Source organism: Mesoplodon densirostris, chromosome 20, assembly GCF_025265405.1.
Source record: "Mesoplodon densirostris isolate mMesDen1 chromosome 20, mMesDen1 primary haplotype, whole genome shotgun sequence".
Taxonomy (NCBI): Eukaryota; Metazoa; Chordata; class Mammalia; order Artiodactyla; family Ziphiidae; genus Mesoplodon; species Mesoplodon densirostris.
In genome coordinates, this window is record NC_082680.1 from 11,584,368 (window position 1) to 11,608,348 (window position 23,981).

General features: G+C 50.4%; 1 protein-coding gene across 10 annotated transcripts in view; it reads right to left on the reverse strand.

The window, feature by feature from the left end:
* The window catches only part of FBXO25 (F-box protein 25), a 59,623-nt gene that overhangs the window by 11,319 nt on the left and 24,323 nt on the right, over positions 1-23,981 (reverse strand). For 4 of the 10 annotated variants that reach the window (XR_009530802.1, XR_009530803.1, XR_009530801.1 and 1 more), the window contains exons 4-10: positions 23,019-23,068; positions 20,128-20,220; positions 7,919-8,012; positions 6,489-6,673; positions 5,235-5,417; positions 3,906-4,049; positions 511-537 (exon numbers count right to left, since the gene is read on the reverse strand). Coding sequence is in view for 7 of the 10 variants with exons in the window: in XM_060086071.1 (XP_059942054.1) it covers positions 511-537; positions 3,906-4,049; positions 5,235-5,417; positions 6,489-6,673; positions 7,919-8,012; positions 20,128-20,220; positions 23,019-23,068 (776 nt within the window). In the remaining 3 variants the exon portion in view is untranslated. The other 6 variants (XM_060086076.1, XM_060086074.1, XM_060086073.1 and 3 more) reach the window with 5 other exon arrangements.

Here is a 23,981-nt window from a genome sequence, read left to right on the forward strand (position 1 = left end):
GCCCCAGACCCCACCACAAAGGTGCGTGGACAGCAAGCGATGAGAACTACGAAAATGAAGGCAGCCACGTGGCTCCCTGGGGGAGAGACTTCCTGAAGGAATTCCTGCTCCAGTGGATGGGGAGACGGGCCGCCCTGAGTTAGGGCCCCAGAGGGAGCCCTGGGCTCTGCGCCCCTGCCCTGGCCACACTCCTCCCCTCCCGCCGTGGGTCAGGGTCCACCCCGGGACCTGCTCTCGGCACCGCCCACCCCACTCACCAGAGGGCCCAGCACCGCGTCCCGCAGCAGAAACGGGGCTCAGGTCAGGAGACAAAGCAGCCTCGGGACTGGGATCCAGTTAGGCTGGGGACCCGGCGGCCAAGCCTACACCCTCCCTCTGGTCTACAGGGCAGCTCATGGGACCCCCGGTCGTGGCAAAGCAAGCAGGCCAGTCGCACATCAGCAGAGGGTGCGGCCTGAGGGGCACCGGCCTCCTGGGGACGCGCGCAGATGCGGGCAGAGCAGGAGGTACCTCGAGTAATAAAGCAAGGCGGCAGTCCTTGGAGACGGCGGAGAAAGGGTCAGGAAGGAGTGCAGAGAAGGGAAGAAAAAAGGGAAAACAGGGTTATTAGGAAGAGCCAGACTGTACTTAGCATTTAGGCTGGATGTGTATTTACGAAAATGGCTAAAATCATCGGGCAGCTGAGTCAGAGGCACCGTCCAGCACCTGAAGGGCCACAGCACCCGCAGGCCGTCTGGGACGCTGCCACAGTTTCCACTTCCTGGAGTCCTGGACCGACAACTGATGACGCTGCAGAGCTAAATAATCGTCGGAACTGTTCACTCCCAGCGCGCAGAGCGACACTGACACGGTTTAAATATTATTTACGGCAGGTTTCTCGGAAGCTCCCTCACTCCCACTTCACTGGGAGTCAACTCCGTGGAGTTCAGAGCACGAACCAGATTCCACGCGAGCCCAGGCGCCCCAGAGCCCGCTCCCGCGCGGACGCCTGCTCATCCACGGTTTCCAGCTCGAAGTCAGCACCAACCTGCCTCTCTCACCTCTTGCCAGCCCGGCCACCTGGCCTGGCTTCCCCACCCTCGCTGGAGACGGGGGCTGGCCATCAGCGCGGGCTGGGGCCAGCAGTCTCCCTGCTCCGGCCACAGACCCGCAGTGTGGACCTGGCAGTGGACACGCCGAGACAAAAAAGGACACGGGGTCCTGATTCCCAGCCTTTAACTGGACTCATCCTGTCCGGCTTCCAACTCACCCAACCCCCAGTGTTGACCGAAGTTCCATGAAGTCGAGAAACTCAGCTGGAGGACGGTCAGGCAGAAGCAACACAGCGGTCTTGCATCACTACTCAGCGACCCGGGAGGGCCGCCCCACGGAAGCCAGACAGACCCCGAGCCGGGCACCTGCGCTCGCCTGGCTGACTCGGCTCAGTGACTCCAAGACTGTGCTGCACAGTTCTTAAGCCCAGTATTTCCCCTCCTTTTACTTTGGAGGAGTTGCCACAAAGGCAGGTAGAAAACTAACCCCCAGACTCCAGAGAGTGAAGCCAGAACAGACAGGATGGCTGGGGCAGCTGAGAGGTCAGAGCCCAGGCCCGCATGGGCGGAAGAGGACGAGTCTGGTAGCGTGCGGGAGCCAGACCATAGTGGGTCCCCACCAGCACCCGGCAGCACCTGATGGTGTCACACTGCTGTCGTCCCATCAGCAGAAAGTGCTGGCGAAGGTGCGTCAAAGCACAGGGGCCACTTCCGAGCACCAGCCCCACGCAGGGCAGGGCACTGCTTAACCTTCACGACTCCACGCGGCAGGTCTGCCCCGACAGGAGGCTCCACGAGGCTGGGAACTGGGGTGAGGCCACGGGGTGGTGCGGCACGAGCCGGGGGGAGAGTCCGGGCACCTGGGGCAACGCAGGGGGCCTCCCCGGGAGCTGACGCTGCAAGCAGTTCCCACCAGAAATTCCAGAGACTCGTCTTTTTTTTGTTTTAATTTCCACCCACAGATTCAGAATAAAGTTGGAATGGCCTCTAGGAGAAAAAGCTGCAATGTGACCCCATGGGTGGACCGAGCCAGGCCCTGAGGCCTGAGGCTGCGTGGACATCAAGGTGCTCAGCCTTCAAGGCAAGACTGAACATTTCAGAGCCAGAAGACCAGCAGGAGACACTTGTTCTGAATTTTCATAAACAAAATCTGCAGGCCAGTTCCTCTGGAAACCTAAAAAATCACGTCCCAGTTTTAAAAAATCCAGAACTTCCGTGCTTCTCGATGCCTCAGCAGCACATTCTTACACCAACCACAGGGAGACTAAGGAGGACGGCTCCCACGCTCTGCAACGGCATTCTTAGAGAAACGCCCATCACATGCCAGGGCGGAGACTTCCGCCCCAGGAAGAAACACCACTGCTCCCAGTCTCTCTCTGGAATGAAGTGGTCTGCTCAGGAGAACAGAAAACCCTGGGGAGGAGCGTCAGTTCAGAGCAGCAACCAGACGGTCTCACCTGCTCTGACTCAGCTGCGAAGACACCTCCTCACGTGTTTTCCACGGGCACCTGCCCGGCTGTGCGTTTCTATCCCTGTGATTGGGACCAAGGGCGCACAATAAGGGCTCCGCTCTATGTCCTGTAATCCCGCTGACTGACTCGCCCGCGTCCCCGCAGAACGCAGCCGGCACACCGGCGAGAACGAGCGCGAGGTGCCCCTGCCCCAGAGGAACAAGGTTCCACAGAACAGCCGAGGCAGCCACGTAACACATTTCTCCTTTTTAACTGTGTGGGAAAAGCCACACTAGAATACAAAACAACAAATTACCAATAACGTGACCTCCTGTTGGTCAGGGGTGGGGACAGCAGGACCTGCTCGCCTGCAGCACAGGAGGTAAAGCTCTGTTGACACAGAGCCTCTCACCCCACAACCACAGGTTATAGTTAAAAAAGAGCCACATTACCACGGATATAATCTGAAATGAAAACAATTTAAAGTAGTCATTTCTCTCCCAACAGTTTAGAGTCTGCCATGTAATCCAGGCAACAAATTAGAGATAAACGAAGAGCAAAAGAAATACACAAACCGCCAAGGTGTTGACCAGGCGGAAGGCCTGTGGCCCTACAGCCACGCCCGAGGACACGGAGGGGCAGGCGCAGACCGCCTGCCAGTTTCGCCACTTTTCTCCCTAGTGAAATTTCACAACGTTAATAAGCAAATTCAAACTCAAGGCAAACTATGGAAATGATTTTACTGAGAGGAGGTGCATGGAAGCACCCCACTCCCCCACCCTGGAAACTTGTTTTTATCAGAGTCTGGATAGGAGAGTAAGGGAGCCAGAGAGGGAGGGGACGGGCCCAGACAACTGCGGACATGGCTCCGTCTCCACCGAGGACCAGACTTGCTAAGTGTGGCTCAAACACATGAGAAACCCGGGCACCTTCGTGGGCCTCGCCTCCGCTCCAGGCACAGGGCTGTGAGGAGAAGCCCCCTGGAGCTGCCGTCTTCGGGGGTCCCGACAGTGGAGGCTGAGGCCGAGTGTGGAGGACAGGTGAGGGGCCCCCCTCAGCTTCCAGAAGAGGGTGGGGAATCCTGAGCCTCATCTCAGGCTGAGCCTCGACAACAGCAGAAAGCAGCCCTTCCAGGACTTGGGCCGAGGCGCCAGCCAGCTCGCTCACCGCCCTCGGGGACAGGCCCCCACCTGCTACCACAGTGCAAGGGGACGGGGTGGGTGGCCTGACATTCAGGTCCAACCGCAAGTTGTTCTACTTTTGTGAACCTGTTCCCCTGCCCCAGTCCTTGGTGATACATCATTATCTTATCACAAATACAACTTGTTTTTTTTTTTTTTTTTTACCATTACCGTTAGGTGAAGAGTTTGTTTCTCCAAATTTTAATCCTCAAAAACTCCAAGAGTACATCTGAAATTTTTACCTTCCAAAAGAGGATGCTGCAGTGCCGACAAAAGTGCAGTGTGTCTCCGTACTGTTCCTTAGTGGGGTAATGTTTCTGAAGTGCAAAATACATCAACTTCCATTCGATATGACCTTTTTCTGAAAGGATCAAGTGTCTACAAAACTAGACAAACAAAATTCTGTTCAGAATCAGACGGTTTTCATAGCATAACAATTTTAAAAGCAGTATACTGCATGAAACATTCAATTATTTGAAATTAAATTTCAAATATAATTCAATCTATACAATGGAATACCATGCAGCTGTTAAACAGACTTAAAGGTTCTGATCTGGAATGATGTCCACGACATACTATTTAGCTAAAAATAAGTTACATACATCATGTATCTGCCAGGGACTTGTAACTAGAACACAAAAATAACACAACTCAGTAACAAACAAAATCCAAATATAAAATGGGCAACAAGCACATGAAAAGATGCTCAGCGCCTCGGGAATCAGGGATGGGAGGAGGCAGCCCCTCACACCCCCCACGAGGCTGTGACCAAACACTCAGAGTAACAGGCGGGGACGAGAACGTGGCGCAGTCGGGGGCTGCCCGATGGGGCGGTGACTTTGAGAAACAGCTTCTCGGTTCCTCGGAACATTGGACTCCACTCCGGGGCACCCCCCCCGCCCGCCCCGAGAAGCGGGACCATAGCGGCCCCGTGGCCTGGCCGCGCCCAGCCGCGCCCCCTCCAGCACGCACTTCTCCGTTTCAGGGCCTGACCCTGCCCACCGCCAGGACGCCCCTGCCCACCATGCCCTCCGGAGTGGCCGTGTCCACCTGGGGGACGGGCACGTGACCCCACACGTCCCCCGAGCCCGTGTCTGAAGAGACACGTGACGTCTGTCCCCTCGGCAAGGACGCCCTGCCCCCTGCCCCGTCCGAGACTGTCCCCTGCCCTCACGCTGCCATGCGTGTCCGGGGTGCCCAGCTGTCAGTGCTTCACTCCAGAAACACCACGGGGCAGGGGGCGTGGAGGGGGGCAACGATGAGGGGGACACACACGAGTCCGCCGGTCCCCGTGGCTAGTCCCGGTCCTGGGAGGGCAGGGGTGCAGGGAGTGGATGGCCACCCGTGATCTCAGCGGTGACACACCACCTGGAGAGAGGCCTCGAGTTACGGGAAAGACGAGGGGCCCGTCCTCGACAGGAAGAACCTGCTCTTGTTCTGCTTCTCTGTTCTGGGCTGTGTTTAGAATCACAGCTCATTCTCAACATGAAGAACAAGCTTTCCCGTGAGTGATTCTAGTCCATTCCCCGAAGTGGCCAGGCCTGGCCGCTGGGGCTGGAGCGCATGCTCACCTGCTTCTCGCCGAAGTGGTACTGGCAGAGCTTCTTCCACAGCCGCCGGTCCTCGCTAAGCGCGGACAGCGTCGGGGTCACCTGACCCAGAGTGACGATGTCCCACCCATCCGAGAACCTGTACAGGATGTTGCTGAGCATGTGCACGGGAAGGTCGCTGAGCGTCAGGCCGCTGTCCACCTGCTGGGAGGACCCGCGCGCTTACTCCAGTGAGAAGGCGCAGGAGTGGGCGCTCACGCTGACGTCTGAGGCCCAGGCGACAGGAAGGCCGCCCGCCCCTCCTTCCTCCCCACTTCTCTCCAGATAACGCCCAGCAGCGGCCCTGCCTGGACCTGCGCGACAAGCATTCCCTTTCCTGGGGATCCCGACCACTGACACCCACGCTCCCCAAGTTCGCCAGCTGACGAGGCGTCACCACGCATCAGCTACTAGGGGACAGTGGCACCTGGCCACGTCTATCAAGGCCTGGATAGCAGACACACCCCAGGTGCATGTGTCTTCAGGCAGGTGGCCCTCACAGCACAAGCCCCTGCCCATGGGAACGAGGTGGGGTCTGTGCGGCGCTCACACCAAGGCCGCCTGGACACTGGATGTTAGATTGTCCCTTGTAACTGTAGGGCCTTAATTAGGGAATCATTGCTCTTTGTAAATCCCACATTTAGATAGCAAATAAATGGCCCAAAGTTACGGTGTTCCAAGGCCACCTTTGAAAGCAACCAGAGATAAATAAAACACAACCTAAAACACTTTAGTCAATAGGGTCAACATTTTTCTTGATGAAACTAGTTACCAGAATAAACAAACAACATCAGAACAACTGGAGTGAGCTGCATGCTCCTTCTGAACTACAAACACATGGACACACCATGCAACGTACAACACATCAACCTTAGAGAAGCCACAACAGATGAACACAGTCACTACTATACAATTTAGCCTTAATTCATTGAACGTAATGTTAGCCTGAAATACCTAATCTCCTGTAAAGGTAAATTAATTCACCACCTCATCACCCACAGGATCAGCTCTTTTTAGTAATTACCATCCCCACCGTCCTTCCAATGACACCTATAACCCATTAAAGGGTCTTCTGGTCTTAATCCATCTTACAACAGTTTAATATTTATGAAATGTAAAGGAAAAAAACCTTTGGAGAAGCTGTAATAGTCTTTCACGTACGCTTAGAAGTAACAACAGTGTTTGTAATAGAAAAACAGAGCGTACTCACTTGTAGGCCAAGAAATGCATGCATACCTCAGTCATCTGAAGATTCTGTAGCTGCTGTTGCCAGTTGAGAATAGTTTCTAACCGGCAAACCCAAATGTTGATATTTCCCACCAGAACGGACTTCCCCACTCCTCTAATTAGAATGCAAAGGGTAGAGCTTAGGTCTTGGAGAAGATCTTTGATTAGGCGAGGGTTTTGGTGGTCATCGAGAACTGGAACAAACAAAAACAATGCACTGATACAGTCGACCCCCGCTGTTAAGAATGACCTGCTTTCACAGCCCAAGGGCCCATTAACAGATAACACAGATACACAGAGTGTGATATATACACACAATGGAATATTACTCAGCCTTAAACAGGAAGGAAATTCTGACATGTGCTACGACGTGGATGAAACTTGAAGACCTTATGATAAGAACCAGCCACAAATGAACAAGTATTGTGTGATTCTCCTTATATGAGGTCCTTAGAATAGTCAAATTCATAGAGACAGAAAGTAGATGGTGGGCGCCAGGGGCTGGGCAGTGGGGGGAGGGTCGTGCTGGTTGGTGTTCATGGGGACAGAGTGTCAGCTCTGCAAGGTGAGCTCTGCAGACGATGGTGGCGATCGTTGCACAATGATGTGAATGTACTTGACACCACTGAGCTGTGCACTTAAGAGTGGTTAAGATGGTAAATTTTATGTATATTTAACCACAATAAAAAATTATGATCTAATTTCACTGCAACTCCAAAGTGGCATCATTTCTGAGATACCACAAGTAGGATGAGATTTTAAAACTTCAAAATATTATCTGATAGTGTATTTTTGGTTGAGTCTACAGTTTTGCCTTTAAACCTGACAGACTCTGTTTTCTTTTAGACTTAATCATGAGAATGGATATTTAAAATGGCATATATATGCATAAACTCAAAGTTCCGTTTATTACTGGCCACTAACTAATCAGGACAAACATTAAATTAAAATGACAGGCTTCTCTGATGCCTAAGAACTAAGTCACAACCTTGCTAATTATAGAAACACTATACAGCTAAGGTGAGCTGTGACTAGTTACCCATGAAACAGTGTCTTTTTAAAACTCAGGGATTAATTACCTTTCTCTGGGACTTCCCTGGTGGTCCAGCGGTTAAGACGCCGCGCTTCCACTGCAGGGGGCTCGGGTCTGATCCCTAATTGGGGAACTAAGATCCTACATGCCACACAGTGTGGCCCCAAAACAAAAAAAATGATCTTTCTCATTACAATATGTTCTTCTGTATGCAAAAGCACCTTTTAAAGAACAGCAATAACAACATAAGAACTGAGCAGCCAAGCCGAGCCCTTGCCCTTGCCCTGACACCATCTCATTATTTGACACCATTAATACTGGGGGGAAATAAAAGAAAAATCCAATCTCCTTGCACCGAATTTCTAATTAAGATTTAGATTATTAAAAATATCAGTCATCACCTTACCTTTTTGAACAATTTTATCCAGAACGTTGAAGTAGTTCTTCTGGGCCACACCGCTCAGCGAGGTCAGCTGGGACTTTGCGATCAGCTGCAACAGCTGTGGGGGGGAGGGGGGAGTTACAGGGGAGCATCACCTCTGAAGGGAAACGCCCCCAAGCGACAGGGAAGGAGCGCGCAGGCCGCAGGCCGTGACACCCTCCCCACCACGGCACATCTCTGGGGGTCCACCCGGCGCCCTGCTGTGCCCTAGCCTCTGAACATCCCAGCCTCCCACGAGGCAAGCCGGACCTTCCCCGACCGCCTCACATCACGTCTGCCCCCCCAGCCTCCTGCCTGATGCACACGGCACTGCCCCTCCCAGGCTCCTGCTCCGTCAGGGGCTCGGCTGCTCTCAGCACACGATGCCGGCACGGCGGCCGGCGGGGAAGGCCTGGGAAGGACGGGACAGCCCTCCCGCTTCTCGGCCCCAGTGCCGTGCCCTCCCCTGTGCTGCTCCGGGGAGAGCTGGTTGTCACAAATACGGCTCATCCGTATCAGTCTTCGGTGAACCCACGGCCCACCTCTCTGTACAAACTGGGTCTCAGGAATCCCGTGTCGGCCACTTCCCTGCGTCCCCTCACGTCCTGTACTTTCCGTCTCCCACGCGGGGCCGCGCCCTGGACCACGCGTGTCTCTGGTGTGGTCCAGAGCTGCTTCTGCCAAGTCCTCGCCACCTGGACACATCCATTCACTTCTTCCCATACTGTTTCTGCCCAATCTGAGCCACTCTGGGTAAGCCTTAAACAGATTTTAGAATCTGTGAATTACATTGCCTATTTCTCTGATGAAAAAAGGAATTTTTCATCTCTCCTTCCCAATCCTCCTAGCTGCCTCTGTGAGTTTCCAGAGGGAGAAAAGAAAATGCTAACTCACATACTCACATTGCCACGTTGACCGTGGAAGTTAAAAAACAATTGCAAATATGACACTCACATGATGATTGTTGGGAAAAAAATCATTCTGCAACTTCCAGTATATTTACATAAAAGTGTCCTGTACTGCAGTGAATACAGAAACAACACTCCGGGGCCCTGGCAGAGAACACCTGAGAAGCCCAAGGCTACAAAAGGTCAGTCCGGCCCCTCAATCTTTTTTTTTTTAACATCTTCATTGGAGTATAATTGCTTTACAATGGTGTGTCAGTTTCTGCTGTATAACAAAGTGAATCAGCTATACATATACACATGTCCCCATATCCCCTCCCTCTTGCATCTCCCTCTGGCCCTCCCTGTCCCACCCCTCTAGGTGGTCACAAAGCAAAATGTTAGCGTCTTCCGTCTTCCCTGTTCTACCAGCATCACAATCAGCACCACTTTAACTGACTCAGACCCTTTCCCCCGCCTGCGTTTACAACCAACTTAGAGACCTGAGGCCAGCTTCACTGCTAACGACAGCCGGAAGGGGTGAGGCTCCCAGCGCTGACCCGACAGACAGAGCCACCGGCCCTGGGCAGTGAGTAACAACCAACCTTCCCTGACAGGCTCCCTGCTCTCAAGACGCTCAGGACCCGAGAGAAACAGACCAGAATACGCAAATACACGCCTCTCCTGCTCCACAAAGAAAAATGAGAGCATGGAGCCCGTGGGCCACGGTCCTCAGAGAGCTGCCCAGGGAGCCCCCGGGACCCCAGATCTAAGCTACCTCCCTGGCACCACTGCCGCCTCGCGCGTGTGCAGTACAGGGTCCCGGGACCCCACGAGGATGCTGCACACGCTGAATCCAGCCCTGAGAACGCGCCATCTTCCACCATCGCAGACGCTGCGAAGATGGGCACAGGAGGACACAGGCACTCTTTATTTTTATTTTTTTTTTTAATTTTTTTGTGTGTGTGTGGTACGCGGGCCTCTCACTGCTGTGGCCTCTCCCGTTGCGGAGCACAGGCTCCGGATGCGCAGGCTCAGCGGCCATGGCTCACGGGCCCAGCCGCTCCGCGGCATGTGGGATCTTCCCAGACTGGGGCACAAACCTGTGTCCCCTGCATCGGCAGGCGGACTCTCAACCACTGCGCCACCAGAGAAGCCCTTGTTATTTATTTATTATTTTTTTATTTTTTTATTTTTTTGCGGTATGCAGGCCTCTCACTGTTGTGGCCTCTCCCGTTGCGGAGCACAGGCTCCAGACACGCAGGCTCAGCGGCCATGGCTCATGGGCCCAGCCTTGCCGCGGCATGTGGGATCCTCCTGGACCGGGGCACGAACCCGTGTCCCCTGCATCGGCAGGCAGACTCTCAACCACTGCGCCACCAGGGAAGCCCGACAATTTTTTTTTTTAATTTATTTTTTGGCTACTTTGGGTCTTCATTGCTGTGCGTGGGCTTTCTCTAGTTGTGGCGGCGGGGGCTCCTCTTCGTTGCAGTACGTGGGCTTCTCATTGCGGTGGCTTCTCTCATTGCGGTGGCTTCTCTTCTCTTCTCATTGCGGTGGCTTCTCATGGGCTCTAAGTGCGTGGGTTTCAGTAGCTGTGGCACATGGGCTCAGTAGTTGTAGCTCATGGGCTCTAGAGCGCAGGCTCAGTAGTTGTGGTGCACGGGCTTAGTTGCTCCGCGGCATGTGGGATCTTCATGGACCAGGGCTTGAACCCATGTCCCCTGAATTGGCAGGTGGGTTCTTAACCACTGCACCACCAGGGAAGCCCCCAGAAGACAATTTACAAAGATATAACCACGCATTAGCCTCTATTCAGCTAGATATATAAGACAAAATCTGTTGGAAACTTAAAGAGAATTTGTCAAAAATACAAATATTGTGGGAGATTTTTATACGTCTCTTCAAATTTAACAATTCTAAACACGTAAGGATGTGGAAGAATTAAATAATATAACTGCCAAACCTTGTTTAATAAATAAGCAGAAAAACTTAGATCCTTCAAATAGAGAATCTGCATTTTTCTTATGTGTTAATAGAATATTTACAAAAATCCACTATGAAAATGGCCACAAAGGAAAATTTAATGCATTTCAAAAAAGCAGAGATTGTACAGGCCGAACTCTCTGATGATAACATACTAAAGCTAGAATTAAATAAAAGTACAGAAAACCTCAGCTATCTGAGCTCCCAGGCACATCTGGAATGCCCGAGCGCACGCGTCACATGGTCAGGATGACAGCGTGGGTGCGCGGGAAGGACAGAGGGTGACGGTTTCGTGCTCGGGTCGCTCTCGTGCAGCACAGGGCACCCTCGACGGGCAGAGGCCGGTGGCCATCCGTCTTCACTCCTGGCTTCACGCAGATTTCCACACTGACCCATTATTACCGAGGCGCTACCGGAAGGGCTGGACGTGACTGCCTAATTCTTACAACACCCCTAGGAGACGTACTGTATTATCACTCTGCACAGCGAGAACTGAGGCCCAGAGATGAGGAAAATGACCCCAAAGTCACACAGTAACAGGGACCGGATTCAGGACTGAAACACTGCAAACTCGTGCCACGCTGCGTCCCGTGCACCTCACGCGTGTCAGGACGCAGCGAACAACTTCCACAGGCTTCAGCGATGTGCAAGTTGATTACCTGATTTTAAAAGTCTTCTCAGTTTGACTGTATTTAATGAAAAAGGAATGAGACCTAAACTCTGCAATAGCAGATTCTCGCTGAGATGTTCACAAAGCCGGAGCAGTGCCAGCACCCAGGCTTGTTCGCAGACTCTGAGTCCATGCTGTTATAACTCTCTGGGGAGTGTCAGGAGCTTCCATCAGGTTCTCCCAAGGTCTGTGGCCCCGTTCCTCCCCCAAGGATGAGGGTATCTCAAGCAGAGCAAACGCAGGCTGCGTCAAGAACAAGGGTCCCATCTGGGGGACCAGCTCGGGCAGATGGCCTGTGAGAAGTGACCTCTTTTCGGATTGTCCCTCTTGTCCACCCTCCGTGGGAATTAACACCTCATTTGACTCTCATCCTAGTCACTGACTTCTAATACTGGCAGAAGGAAAAACTGTTATCTTCTATGAATTGAATCGTTGCACAATCTATAATTTCAGTTTTGTTAAAAGAATTCTTAGTTCTTGCGTTTGGTCACATTCTACAAGTTACATTGTTGGCAGCATAAATATGCGGGAAGTTAAAGAAAAATGAAGATGGTACTGGACACTTGCAGACTCTGTGCTAGTGATATTTCAAATTTCCAGAGGACATGCCATCTAATCGGCGCACTCCTGCTGGCTGGACACACACATCCCATAAAACGTCAGAGCTACAACATCTAATTTAATTCTCTTGAGGTCAAACTGTCCAGTCAGTGTCCAGCAGTGTTTCCTTCAACTGGAAGCAGGCATCCCTGGGAGGTCCCACGTGGTCTCTTCTCCTTCATGAATCTTGTTCTTAGGAGCAGTTACATATTTTGCTAGCTCACTTTAATCCAACACTTTTTAAAGGGAAAAATGAGAGGAAACTCCTGGAGTAAGTAGCCTATAGCCAATTCTTGAATCAACAAGAAGGACGTTTTTAATAAAATGTAAACGTATCTTTTTGTGCTAAGGAACTCAGAGAGCATTCCTTTTGTGAAGAATTTGTTTTCTAATAAGGAACTTCCTCCATTTCTAAATACCAGTATTTTTGAAAAGAGGAGGTGCCTGTAGGTTCAGTAAAATGACCAGCAAATTAATTATTTTAGAGTCTCTTACGAGCCAGTTCATATTCAGGTAGAATTTGTGCAGAATGTTTACCATGGAAAAAATCACCAGAACAACTCACAGGACAACCTGCTCATCCGTCCGCTCACTGCGAGTGGAGCAGCTCCAGGTCTGTTCCTGGTGCTGGGGGCATGTGTGTGGGGGGGGTGCCCAGCGGGTGGGCACGTGACAGGGACCAAGCTGGGCTGCGACCCAAGACACGGCAACGTGACACACAAAGGCTCAGGTCAGAGATTCTACGGATGGTCCCTCTCAACAGTCGCCCTGAACTCAAAAGGCCACTGTTTTAAAATGTCTCCACGCATGTCAGGAATTAACACAGGCTCCTTTTCCACACGTTCTAAGTGAGATGGTGTGAGACTATCTGACTATCGTGGGAAGAAGTATGCTCGGTCCTTCGCAGAAGACAAAACATGAACAAGCGTGACCGTTCCTCTCAAGGGGAAAAGCACACGGCCCCAGGGAAGAAGTCACAGCCCTGCTGCACGGTTTCCGCCGCGCGGGGTACGTCAGCGGTTCTGAGGCCACAGGTCCAGACCCCGGTGTCGGCAGGGTCCTGGTACGTCCTGGCCCAGGGAGGGGACCTCCTTGCCTCGCTCAGCTCCCAGTGCTGTGGAGTCCCTGGGCCAGTCTCTTCACGTGGCTTCTCCCTGTGACTGCGCCTCTGTTTCCTCTTCTCTTAAGGACACAGTCATCGGTTTGGGGCCCTTCCCACTCCAGCAGGACCTCATCCTAACTGATGACACGTGCAAAGACCCCGCTTCCAAATAAGGTCATGTTCTGAGGCTCCAGGTGGACGTGAACCTTGGGGGACGCTGTTCAGGCCCGCAGACTCGCTATTTAGAAATAATTCCTCAAAAACACGGTCATTCCTCTAATATAGGAATGTGGAACAGTGAAAAGACTTAAGCAAAACTCTACAACTGAACTTTTCACGCAGGCAACCCATGCGCAAGACGGGAGTGCCTCTGTGGCTCACGTCAGCGTCTGCCGCGCACGGTGACCCAGCCCACCAAGCTGGCGGCGCATCAGAAGTGAAGAGGCAGCAAGGGTGCTCTGTGAGCCGTCGAGCCTCCCGGGATGGCCTGTGCGCACCTGGAGCAGGGCCGGGCCCACCGCTCGGCCGCCCGACTCCTCGGCCCGAGGCCGGGTCCCGTTCTGACCTCCACCTCCCGCAGTTAATCCTGACACAGGACAAAAATGGAAAGAAAGTGATGAGAGGTGTGCCATCTCGAAGGACAGTGAGAACTCAGGGTCTGTCCACTGAGATCAAGTGGCGCATCCGCACTCGTCCCCTTGGCCTCCTGTCACCAGACCTTTTCACTGCCCCTCTTCCTGCTCACACCGACACCCTCGTCTCTGGCTCTTCAGGGTGGGATCCTGCACGTACACGTCTGTGACAAAACGCGGGCAGTCCCTGGGGGCCGGGCTGAGCTGCAGAGGGGCTGCACTCGCTGTGGCCTCTCAGAGCTCCCCTGGCGTCCGTGGGGCCTCCAAGCCTGACCGTTGGTCCCTGGCGCCTTTCACTTCAAGAGCCACAGCGCAAAACCAGGAAATCGGCCCTGCTGCATCCTCCTGGCCAAGTCACTCAACAATCCTTTTATTTTATTCATTTGTATAAGTTTCAGGTGCACAACACAGTGACTGGCAATTTTAAAGCTTATACTCCATTTACAGTTATTATAAACTATTGGCTGCATTCCCTGTGCTGCACAGTGTATCCCTGTAGCCTGTTTATTTTATACACAGTAGTTTGATCCTCTTAATCCCCTACCCCTACCCAACAATCCCTCTTAGAAATCCGGTTTCCACCGCCAAACTTCCTTCTAAGTCATAAAGTTGTTGAAATATCCTTTAAGAATATCGTATGCGCTTCTGGGAAGTCCTACCCCTTTAGTGAAATGTTCTAAATGGAGAAATTACTATTCTGCGCGATTCCACCTTGTATAAACATGAACCTTCCATGACCGACTTCTCGTAAGCACCCTAATAAGTGCATCTGTTACACCCTAAGCACACCCTGTATTTATTAATATTTCCTGATCCCCTACTGTGACTAGTGGGTTAGCAGATTCCTTCTGTACGACCCCGAGTACAAGAAGGGACTTAAACACGTCACAGACGACAGGTTCAGCAGCACCGCTGGAAAGGCCCGATCAATTATTAAACCTCACAGATCCTGCCCCGCCGGGCAGCACCTATTCTCTAAACAGACCATGAATGCTAGCAGTGAGTATTAACGTCTGTTAAAATGTTTCTCAACAAATATTTTATTAAGCCACACAGTTCAACTCTCCTAACGCTACGAATATGACGGTGCAGCACACACAGCCAGCATCCGGCACCTCCCGCTGTTCCCTGGGCGACACGCAGGACGGCCCGCTGCCGGGCGTGGCTTCCCCCGAGCTCAGGGAGGAGCCTCGGGCGAGCTGGAAGGGCCGTCAAGAGGCTGAGTTACTGTCACAGATAAAACCTGATGCTCCTGTGACGAGGCTTCAAATAAAGCTCAGAGAAACCAAACCTTCAGTGAGTAACACATTCCAATTACAGGGAAGTTAATGTGAGGAAGTTAAGGTAACCAAGGTAAAAAACAGTCACTATTTACAAGCCAAATGAAGTCAATAATGTGTCATCACAGATGGCAACAAAGCTCATTGACCACAGGCAGGGAATGAAGTATAAACTCATTTTCCAAATAACCCAAATAAAGGTACATAAACGGAACGATTCTGAGAGTTTTTCCCCTAAGAGGAACCTACTTTAGGAAGCACAGCACACCTGGCATTGTCATACATTTCAACCGCTACCCTGTGCTGCTCTCAGAGAGTTTCCTGACAGCCTCTTTGGCCATCGCCCCCAGATGCCGACCCTTCCAGTCCATGCCCTCCTTGCGCCCGCCCCGTCTCTCCCAGGGGACGCGCAGCTGCTGTCCCCGCAGTGCTGGGGGGCCTCGGACTCCAGGGGGCCACCATGCATGACCTACACGCTCCACAGAGAGACACAACCCAACTCTCCCCCAGGAAGGGCTGGCACTGAGGGGCTGCCCAGTTTCCGGGTGTGCACAGACGCCACCTCTCTGCACTGCTGAAACTTCAGTGTGTATCGCTGACAGATGGGACGAGGTCTATGGCTGGAATGTGAATTAGAAGATTCCCTGACACTGTTAGTTTGGAAAGACAAGTCAACCTCACAGGATGTGACCGTGCACCTCTCCTAAGGGTGCTCAGCAATGTGGGCACCAACATTCTCATCCCTCCCACCTCAGACCAGGGGACACCGACTACTAGGCGGGAGGTCAAGATGTGGACACTCAGTCTCCAATCATGACACTGAGCTAAAAGCCCACTTCAAAGGCCTTTTAAAATACCAACTCTGACTGCTATAAATCTCCCACTTTGTGGCAAAATAACTACATATGTGCTAATAATTCCAAGCCTTTGGTTAATTTTTCTACTTAAAATTTTCAAAATTCCACCAAATTTAAGTCTTTGATTTATCTTAATGAAAGTAAGGTCCTAAAACTGACCAAAAATGCTTTTAATTTACTTATACATTACATATAAATGGGATGAATGAGAAGTAAGCTCAATTACGGACCAGATATTAAGAACTGTCCACTCACCAGGGCCAAGTCTAAACTGCATCTTGACTGTCATTTTTTCCCCCAATAAGGAAGTTTCTCAGCACATATTATAAAATAATAACTGCAAATAATCAGTTAAGGAGAGAAAAATTACTAGTGGGAAAAGACCAGTTTCTATTGATTTTCTGGAAATAAATTTAATAGTTCAATAAATTATGCTAAGGGCTTTTCAGTAGCCGGCCAAGACAACATTCTCAATCTATAAATAAGCATTTTTTGGTGAATTACAAGATAGTTTTAACAGCAGTTTAACACAATAGCCATATCACTGACAACCAACTAGCCTGAAACTAAATATACGGCATTACATTTGTAACACAAATTCTGCTGAATGGTGGTGAAGAACACGACTGTTTACAAGTGTGCCGACGAAGCTCAGCAGCGGAGGCGGTGTGTGTGTTTACGCACGTGTTAACCCAGAGCAACAAGTGGTGTTTGGACTTATCCGTGGCCAGATGGACAAAATGTAACGTGAATGAGGTTTAAGAACAGGCCGAATGCACGAGAAGCGTGTGAGAGACCACCCACTCATCCCACCACAGTGCTGAGGGGCAGCTCACACCCCATGTTTACAGACCTTCCTTACGATTCCCACCAGCGCCGGCAGGCACTGCCTATGTGATTCAACAGCGACCCTAAATTAGGTGCCATGTTCTGAGGAACATGGCACATGAAATTAGTTCTCTATTCTCCTTTTAAAAGTTGAGCGAGTGCAGCTTGGAAAAACAATGTTTATTCCTCAAAATCAGACTAAAATTTTGAAAAATTGTAAAAGTAACCTAGGCATGAAGACGTTTCACATATTTTTTAACAGACAATACCAAAAGTGGCTTATTTCATATACAGGATGTGGAAGAGACAATTTAATGTGGATTTGTGTAATTAGAAGACGTCAAATTTCCATTCTTGCCGAAGTACAGGAGAATAAAGACTAAACTTCCATTCCAAACTACTTATTTTTGTTTTGACAACTAAAACAATTTACACTGAACACTAAACTCTAATACTAATTTTTATTCCGAAACTATGTAGTAATTATGGATTAGCCTCAGTTTAAAATGTTAATTTTAGATAAACAAATGTATTTCATATAAAATGTTAATTAAAAGATGCATTCTACTAATTTTTTCATATAAATTCTTAGGGGAGATATTACTGCATGCCATCCGAGATGTAAGGAAGCTCTTTCATCAATCATTTCAAAACCACTGCGTGTACATCTACAGCTCTTCTAATATTAAGGAGTGGCCATCTGGACAACACAGTACAAGTTATGGGAAATTCTCTTGTTGAGAAGAACTGCAAGAGACCCTCACTGTCCTGGTAAGTGTGGTGTAAACATGAAAGCAGCAGAGAGGTGCCAAGTACACTGCTCCAGCCACTGAAGCCAACTACGATTCAGTGCGATTCAGGGGTACTGACCGCACGATGACTCACTAACAGACCCGCAAAGCAGTGCTTCCGCCCCAGTGGCGGGTGCCGAGGGAGAGGGGATCCCACCCCCACAGACAAGGTGGCAGCAAGTGCAGGGGGACATGTCACCCAGAGGTGAGGCACAGAGCACGATCAAAAGAAAGCAAGTGGGGGCATCAGGCCTGCTGGGGAGGCAACAGGAGGAAAGGGAAGGGAGAGGAGACATTACAGCACGTGGACCCGAACACAGAGTCACTAGGGCCAGGGGACAGTGCGCCATGGCCACGGCACGTGGACCCGATCACAGAGTCACTAGGGCCAGGGGACAGTGTGCCATGGCCACGGCACGTGGACCCAATCACAGAGTCACTAGGGCCAGGGGACAGCACGCCACGGCATGTGGACCCGATCACAGAGTCACTGACAGCTGGCTTCGTTTGTCTTTGTCTTTCGGAGAAGGTAGACATAAGCAGATCAGTTTGGGAAGGTAACTGGCCTCGGAAAGGGTTTGAAGGAGCAGGAAGCAGAGGCAGGAGGAGGGTGAGGAGGTGAGGATCCCTGATGGGGAGGCCCCACCTGGTGGGAGCACTCGGCCATCACGGAAGTGCCACAGAGAGAGGCCAGCCATGTGGGAGGGCCCAGTGGTGCTGGCGGGCCTCGCATAGTGGCCTCAGCAGCTGCCAAAGCCACCAGCCCTGGCGGCCATTTCTAGAGGCGATGCAGAGAAATGCCACTTCACGCGTTTGCACGTGGACACACCATGCATTTTACTTTTTAGTTATGTATTTTTTTACACATACTACAAAAGAACCAGCAGACAAAGTCTACGATCTGCCAGGTACTACTGTCGAGGATGAGGACAACATCTGAAGGAAGGCTCCTCAGTGAAAAAGAGATCAGCATGCGGACAAAACAAAGATCCCAAGGCTGTTCAGGTGACCAGGTTCAGCAGGACACAGAGCACAGAACGCTCAGACCTTCTTGGTCAGCAAACCAAGGGCCTGGACCAGCAAGACGAGCAGAAAGCCCGGCACCGAAACCAGGAGGCTCGGTTCTCCCTCCCCCATCTCCATGCTCCCTCCCGCATCTCCGTCCTGCCCCAGAGTCTCTCTCACGCCCCCACGAGTAAAATCCCTGGTGTGGATTGCGGCCCAGAGCGGCTGGTATTAGACAACTAAGCATGGTCTGAACTATCAAAAAGCATGTGGGTAAACGCTTACTGTCTAACAGACCTCTCTGCTGACACACGTTTTCCTGGATACTCAAATCTTGGCATTTCTACAAAGTGGAGTCAAATCCCGGTTCGGTCACCTGGAGGGAAGAGGTAGCTGGCGGAGGCCCCCGTCTGGTGCGCAGGCACCTGGGAGAACTCGAACCCTCGGAGGGACCACGGCCTCCACACAGCCCCCACCTGGCGAGGCTACAGAGCGCACGTGGCTAGCAACCCCAGGCGCTGGTCACATGGATGCCCGGCAAACTCTGACCGGGACCAAACCAAACACTCAGGCTTCAAATCATTTAACCACCCAGTTTTCTGTCCTTCTGGTAGCACTTCCAAATGCCTAGCAGCCATTACAAGGAATATCTTTCCAGAGTCTCACAGCACCATTAAAAATCCAAAATTGGGCTTCCCTGGTGGCGCAGTGGTTGAGAGTCCGCCTGCTGATGCAGGGGACACAGGTTCGTGCCCCGGTCTGGGACGATCCCGCATGCCGCGGAGTGGCTGGGCCCGTGAGCCATGGCTGCTGAGCCTGCGTGTCCGGAGCCTGTGCTCTGCAATGGGAGAGGCCACAGCAGTGAGAGGCCCGCATACCGCAAAAAAAAAAAAAAAAAAAAAAAATCCAAAATTAACAGCGTCATGACCCATCACTTACTCTTTGCCTATAATAGTAAGAGGGTGAATAAATTTGTTAGGCAAATAAAAGCAGACAGTAAATGGAATATATGGCAAGATCTTTTCTTTTTCTTCTTTTTTTTTTTTTTGCGGTACGTGGGCCTCTCACTGTTGTGGCCACTGCGCCACCAGGGAAGCCCAAGATCCTTTCTTTTCTGAATGTAGGCCAAGATAAAAATTTCCTCTAAAAACGTGTTATTAACACAATAAGGCTTCTGTGGAGTTCCATTCGGTATAAATTTCCTCCTTTCTGTTAGCCCACTGTCCCTCTAGTAAGCAGGGATCATACTCCGTGAAAAACACAAAGTAGAAAACACATGTGAAGCCACCGGGTAAGGATTCCCAGGATAACTTCTGCCCCCTCTTTGCATCTCCAACAGCGCGACGGGCGGGGAGTGTGCCCCTGCCCCCGTGGGAGCCTGGAGAAGCCCCAGCGCCAGCCTGGAGCCTCGCCCGACCGCCCGCCCCCGGGGGTTCTCTACCAGCGAACAAGCACAACTGTATGCAGCTGTCAAAAGCATCTTAAATATTTCACATGATAATCCTCAAAACGCAGTCGCTCCAAAGTGTCATCAAGTGTCTCTGAAATAAAATACTCACTCTGGCCACGTAAGTGAACCTCCGGGCGTCCTGGACCGCACTGAAGAAGTCTAAGCGGTTAAAAGCTTCTCCCAAAGTGCAGTAGCCGTGTCTCTGGAAAAACAGACACAAGTGAAAATCTGTCAAATGAGTCATGAGTCAAAATGAGCTAACAGTTAACGTGAATTAGTCTGCGCAATTTCTTTTTTAATTTTGGCAAAGGATATTCGTTCTTATTATGATCTATTCGATATTTAGCTGAAAATAGTGTAAAATTAAAACAATGCTAAATTTAAGTCATTTATGTATAATCAAGACACTATGCATTGACATTTCTACACCACTTAATGACAAGGATAAATACTGATTAAATATTTGTCAATTTCCTTTGTTGGCATGCATTTGGGGGAGGACAAAATTAAGCCTAAAATCATAAAATAACTGGATGTATTCTAGGCTGTGCAACTACTAATACATAAATCATGCTTGGCCACTATGAAGAAGCATCTGCTATAAACTACACGTTGGAATTCGATTCCTCTGCGGGGAGTCCTGTGTGCCTTCAGGCCTGGACGTACGCCCAGCCGCTCAGGATCAAGGCGAAGAGGCACCTGAGTGGGGTGGGGTTCTGAATACCAGCGTGTGGGTGCAAAGGGCTAGGGGTGACGGGACGTGACTGTGGGCAGTGACATGCCCTATATTCCGTACTGGTTTGTACAGATCTCTACCCTAGGTTTCAGAAGACATTTTAAACTCCATCTCCTGTATTGGAATACTTAGAACATAAAGAGATCTTCAATGCAGAGTTGTGGGTACAGATAAAGTGGGGAATAACCACAGAAGACATGAGGTGATAAACACGCCTCACATTTCCAACAGAGGACAGGAGCGGGGCCAGAGGGGGAGCTGGAGGGGAAATCCTTAGGCTCTGACGGAAGACGCACCGTGAGGGCTGATTTGGTTTTACACCCAAATCCCAACAACACTCTCAATGTGTGCACAAGCCAACAAGATACACTTATTTAAAACATTCATTATGTATTTTTACTGAATAGCCACTAAGTACAAAATATTTTCCTGGGAGCTGTGGCGGAAGCCAAGATTAACTGGATATCGATCATAACCTGAAATCAATCACAGCCGGTAACTATTCTCTTTCTCAGTGAACAGAATTCCAAACACTGGTGTTCCTTCCAGGCAGCCACCCATCTCACAACAGCCTCTTCTTTGGGGGGAAATAAAATCACACGTTTGAAGCACACAAGCAGCAAACACCTGGCGGGCCCCAGGTGAGAAGACCAAAGGCGTGATTGATGCGGAGAGAGATGGGACCAGCTCCGAGTCCTGGCCCCTTCCTGTGCCTGCCTGTGCCGGTTCCCAGGACCCATGCAACACCCCGCAGACTCACAGCAAGTTCCCCCTCTGCTGCGTGTGGAGCCGAACCTGGACCTCTGTCCTGTAATCAGTGTGGTGACACCCAGCAAATGAAATGTCTAACAGTCTTTCTTTTTTTTAAAAAATAAATTTATTTATTTTATTTATTTTTGGCTGCATTGGGTCTTCATTGCTGCGCGCGGGCTCTCTCTAGTTGCGGCAAGCAGGGGCTACTCTTTTTTTTTTTTCTTTTTGCGGGCCTCTCACCGTTGTGGCCTGTCCCGTTGCGGAGCACAGGCTCCGGACGCGCAGGCTCAGCGGCCATGGCTCACGGGCCCAGCCGCTCCGCGGCATGTGGGATCTTCCCGGACCGGGCACGAACCCGCGTCCCCTGCATCGGCAGGCAGACTCTCAACCACTGCGCCACCAGGGAAGGCCAGGGGCTACTCTTTGTTGCAGTGCAAAGGCTTCTCATTGCAGTGGATTCTCTTGATGCAGAGCACAGGCTCTAGGCGCACAGGCTTCAGTAGTTGTGGCATGCAGGCTCAGTAGCTGTGGCTCGCGGTCTAGAGTACAGGCTCAGTAGTTGTGGTGCACGGGCTTAGTTGCTCTGCGGCATGTGGGATCTTCCCGGACCAGGGCTAGAACCCGTGTCCCTTGCATTGGCAGGTGGATTCTTAACCACTGCACCACCAGGGAAGTCCAAATGTCTAACAGTCTTTCATAAGCTCAAACTAGGTCAGATTCGCCAAACGCCTTCCAATGGTGTACTGGAGTGTATGTTACGGGTTAGAGTGGTTTCATACCCATTTAACAATGTTAACCATCGCCAAATAGGTCGGATAAATTTTCTATCTCAGAATCTAATCCTTAAGCTTCTAGGAAGCTGGACTGGTTTCAGAACACCCACTATTAACACTTCTGGAACCCTTAACTTACGCTAACATAATACATGCTAAACAACTGCTCCCTGAATATTTTCCCCCATTGTTGCAAAATAAGGCAAATGCAGAGTTTCTCAGACAACAGATGGAAGCAAGCTTCTCCAGATACCAAGAGAAGAAGGAAACATGCAGAGTTGAGGTGAACAGACCTTTTGCAAAAGAAAGGCGGGCAGGGCTCGAACTGCTCTTTTCAGATTCCAGCTTAACTACCAACATCGCCTTAGCTACTACTCTACAAAATAAATGAGGGGTTTACAAACTGTTCTCACCAACCCCCAACACAGGAGAGCCAAGGCACAGCCCTATTAGTACCAGAGGCTCACTACGAACAGCTTTTGGGGAGGGCAGGGGAGGAAATATCAAAGTACCTGGGGGTCCATACTTCTTCTGAAACAGCCCTTGGCTGATTCAGATTCGTACGGGGCATTGACATACACCACACACACGAAACACTGTCTCAAGACCCTCTTATGCTTTCACCTCTTAGAATGTGGACACAGGTCTGATATTGCAAAAGAAACAATTTAATGTAACATCACATATTCAACAGTAACAATACAAAATATATACTCTTATTTATAACAGAATACTTACTTCTCTTGTGCTTTCTTTATGGACATAGATCCATTTTTCACGATAAAAACCTAGAATAAAAATTAACTTTGTTTTTAAAAGCTGGTGAATCATTACAAAATGAAGATTTTAAGGAACTTCAACAGTGGCACATGCTAACAAAATTATCTGACATCATATAGATAAGAGATGCTTTGACTTGGCTAAATGCAACCAGAATTGCTTCGTTTCCTAATATCAGTTTAAGAGGTACTGAAACATCTTTACATGAAAGATGATTTATGACAGTACCACATCTAGGTAACCTGGAAGAAAATAGTGTCACCAAGTGACTGCAGTCATATCCAAACATAAATGGTTATAAAAGTGCATTTGGTGCATACACCCTAATAAAAGTTCTCTTCCTCTTTCCTTGCCCCATATGGTGTTCCATTTAAATACACTTTCCAAGTCACTCATATTCCAAAGCTCCGAGGATCATGACTACATTGTCCATGGGGGCCTCCAGAGGGCGCACGACTGAATTCACTAACAGGGTCTCAGGGACTCAAGTCTGGGCATCTGCACAGGGGCCCTTTCAGAGCCTCCCCATCCCCGTCCCGCCTGCATGGCTCCAGCTCTGACCATGTCTACCTTCTGCTCCGAACCAGCAGCGTCTCCTGCACCAAAGCCCAATGTCAAAGTCCCTAAGGTTCAGCCTCCCTGCTTGGGAGTGAATGGACCTGAATTGAGGACTGCTATTCAACATTCAGACATAGAGGCTGTTTTGTAGGTTTTCCTGTCTTTGGTTTCATTGTAGCAAATCTTACTAATGACTTACTCAACTAAATGGTTGAGCTGCAAATATCTGACCACTAAGTCAGTGGGCAACTCTGGATACAGTGCTGCTACTTATATAACTGTATCAGCATTTACCGTCGTAAGACAGCACTGTCAATGCAATTCAATTTATCAACATAGTCAACAAGTAAATATGAAATTATT